The 2,939-nt window shown below is 36.1% G+C and overlaps 1 protein-coding gene across 3 annotated transcripts in view; it reads left to right on the top strand.

Moving 5' to 3' along the window:
• Positions 1 to 2,939, top strand: part of loxl3 (lysyl oxidase like 3) — a 38,485-nt gene that overhangs the window by 13,650 nt on the left and 21,896 nt on the right. For 2 of the 3 annotated variants that reach the window (XM_015403105.1, XM_015403104.1), the window contains exon 6: positions 865 to 921. The exons of the other annotated variant lie outside the window; for it this stretch is intronic. In XM_015403105.1, the coding sequence (XP_015258591.1) occupies positions 865 to 921 (57 nt within the window). The remainder of the gene's footprint in view (positions 1 to 864; positions 922 to 2,939) is intronic. 3 annotated transcript variants of the gene reach the window in all.

The raw sequence follows: 2,939 nt of genomic DNA, 5'->3' as shown, positions 1-2,939 counted from the left end.
TTAGAATCTGATCTCAACAGAGATAACTAAGATTCTCAGGTGTTTGCTAGGCTCAGGTGCTAACCAAACTGGATCAGCACTGCGGCGTTGAGGCAAGGTCTGAAGGCAGGTTATATACAGGGGGATCCTCTGATGACGAGATGCGCCACAGGTGTGTTGGAGGCACAGCTCAGGAGGATCCACGGCGCACTCTGCTGGAGAAAGGTGGTACAGCTCCAGATCCCAACATAGACAAAGATTTCTCTAAAATAGCTTAGGCCCACGCCTGATTTAATTTGTATTGCTTTTTGTTGCAGATTCCACTTGATTTAGCTCTTGGTCTAAATTAAAAGATGTGAAGTTGGATTCAGGGAAAACAAGTTGATCAACCCAGCATACTGCGATTCAGTTCGTTCTCACAGTGCTTTTACTGGTGGATGTTCTGGGTTGCACACATGTTTTTCATGCAGCATAAAGAGGTGCCCAAGAATTGCACAAATTATTTGCCAGATCTTGAAAATTGAATTTCATATTGACATTAAAGTGTTGCTTCTTTCAAAGTAATTTGATTTGTACTCACTATGCATAATTGACTATCCTCTACTATATAATTCTCATCAGAATTATAGAGTAAAAAAAATGTCCATATACTGTTCTTTGCACCTATCTCTATTTTTGCCATAGTATATCGTACTGTATATGCATGTCTAGATCTACTTACCTTGAAAGCATCTTTACAAAAGTGATGTTTAAAAAGAAATGGGCCCATGTCTGTGTTCCATTTCTTTAAAACAGTTGTGTTTCATGTCACTCATGTTTCAATGGTTTCTTTGTCCCTGTATTGCTTCTTTTTTTTGTGTCGACTCACCCGCATTTACCTTGCAGGAAACCACCCAAAGCTAAAGCTAACTCTAAGTCTAAACAGAGCAACCCTGACAAAAGGTAATCAAGGATAGATAATTCAGTTTAAATATAGCTGGTGTCTGAAAAATTATTTTTCTTCCTTCACAAGTAATTCTGCCAATTAAATATATAAATATCTAATTTTGCCAAAGACAAATATGACATATTGACATATGACATATTGTGACTTGATGTAATAGAGCAGTTGTGATAGACTTACAGTGTTTACCAATGTAATCTAATAGTTATTTCAAAATAAAACCTTTAGCCTGCAAATGTGATTAAGCACATAGTAATACCCTGCAAGTATAATCAGTAGGATAAATCTACTTAAACAAAAAAACATCCCGTATGCCCATAAAACACAGGTAGCAATCCTCATCCAGTCTGACTGAACTTAAGCTTTTTGGAAAGAAAAAAAGGCAAAAAGGTTAAATCAGTAAATCTACCTTAAAAAGCTTCACACCTTTAATTGCTGCAAAAAGTTGTTTTTATAAACTGATTGATAGAAATGGTAATCCCGGTTCAGGTTTATACTGATAGAAGGTTTTGAAAAGCTTTTCCCACTAGATCAGGGCTACAGTATGTCCTGCTTTGCACTGATCTGTCATTTAAATTTCCCCTAAAATGCAATGAATCTCATGGGTGTAAAGTAACAGAATGAGTCTAAAGGCTCAAAACTTGAGATCTTCTGTGAGGGATTGCACAAAAATACCTTTTCACCAAACTTCAAAAATATAAACAATCATAAAAGATAAACATTTAAACAAAACAAGTCAAGAAGCATATCTGAAATTATGGTCAAGATATAAGGATAGATACCTACTTCACATCCAAATAAAAACTAGAATATGTTCATAAACATATGTATGTAACAAGTGTAAGAGAAAGCTTGTTTCATACTTGGTGAAAAGGGAGATGATTTTCCGCCTTAGGTTTTTGGGTTGGAAATCTGTGTGTTGATCTGTTATATAGAGAAAGCAGTGAGGAAATAAGAAGATTTGTATGCTACATCTTTTAAGGTGTCTTTCACACTTTTTAACATTTTACACCCTGTCACCACCTTCCCAAAGTCAAACAATATTGTATGTTCCAACTTCTATTGTAGCAGGGACTAAGATCCTGTAAAGTCATTAAATTTGGGGCCCAAGGCGAAGGCAGGCGTGGGGCCCTCTGAAATAACAAGACAACACACAAAACAATAGTTCAGTTACATGGATAGAAACATTTAGCAGACTACAAATGCATTTTACCTTTTTCCTTCTCTCCCTGTTTCCCATTCTCACATTGTCTTTCTCACTTTTTACTTCGGACTCTTTCATTTGTTGCGTTCCTCTCCTTGTTTACTTTCATCTTTTTGTCTTCCTGTCTTTTTCTCAGTGCTTATATTTTTCTCTGTTTGATCCTTGTTTATTTCAAGTGGTGGACAGTAACCGTGTACATTAACTTGATAACTGTACTTCAGTACTTTATTTTTGTGTATCTTTACATTACTTAAGTAATTTTTGGAGAGGGAACTTATAACTTTTACATTTCTACACTACACTTCATTTCAAATTCAAATATTGTACTTTCTACTCCACTATATTTCTAGTAAGCTGGTTGTTGTTCCTTTTGGCTTAGCTTATCTTTGTAATCCTCTGTTGCTGTTTTTCTTTCTTGGAATATGATTGGTCACATTATGTTTCTGACAAAGTTCAGAGTTCATCCTTAAGAACAGGTATCCTGGATGTTTTAATTATCTATCTTTGTTCAAAAAACCTGGCTCCAATGGTAGCTTTTTAATAGTCATATGCAGAACTTTGACATGCTGAGGAGGAAATAGCTACCTCCAGGGAGAAGAACTAAAACGTGTAAGATACCAGAACTGGAGGACTGAATTTGAGGACCATCCTTTTAGAAATTTCAATGGCATTTCTCAAAAGTGAGAAACTCATGGCAGATATCATTAGTAAGGCTTTAGTTTTTTCCATGTGACCAAGTTGTTCAGTAGGATGAGTTCTATTTCATCCCTACTGACCGCCAGAGGCGGTGCTTCAAGCACTGAATGATCATTC

This window comes from Cyprinodon variegatus, unplaced genomic scaffold (genome assembly GCF_000732505.1).
Source record: "Cyprinodon variegatus isolate N-32 unplaced genomic scaffold, C_variegatus-1.0 Scaffold1439, whole genome shotgun sequence".
Taxonomy (NCBI): Eukaryota; Metazoa; Chordata; class Actinopteri; order Cyprinodontiformes; family Cyprinodontidae; genus Cyprinodon; species Cyprinodon variegatus.
The sequence above is the reverse complement of the archived record's forward strand: the minus strand, read 5'-3'. Positions and strand labels throughout refer to the sequence as shown.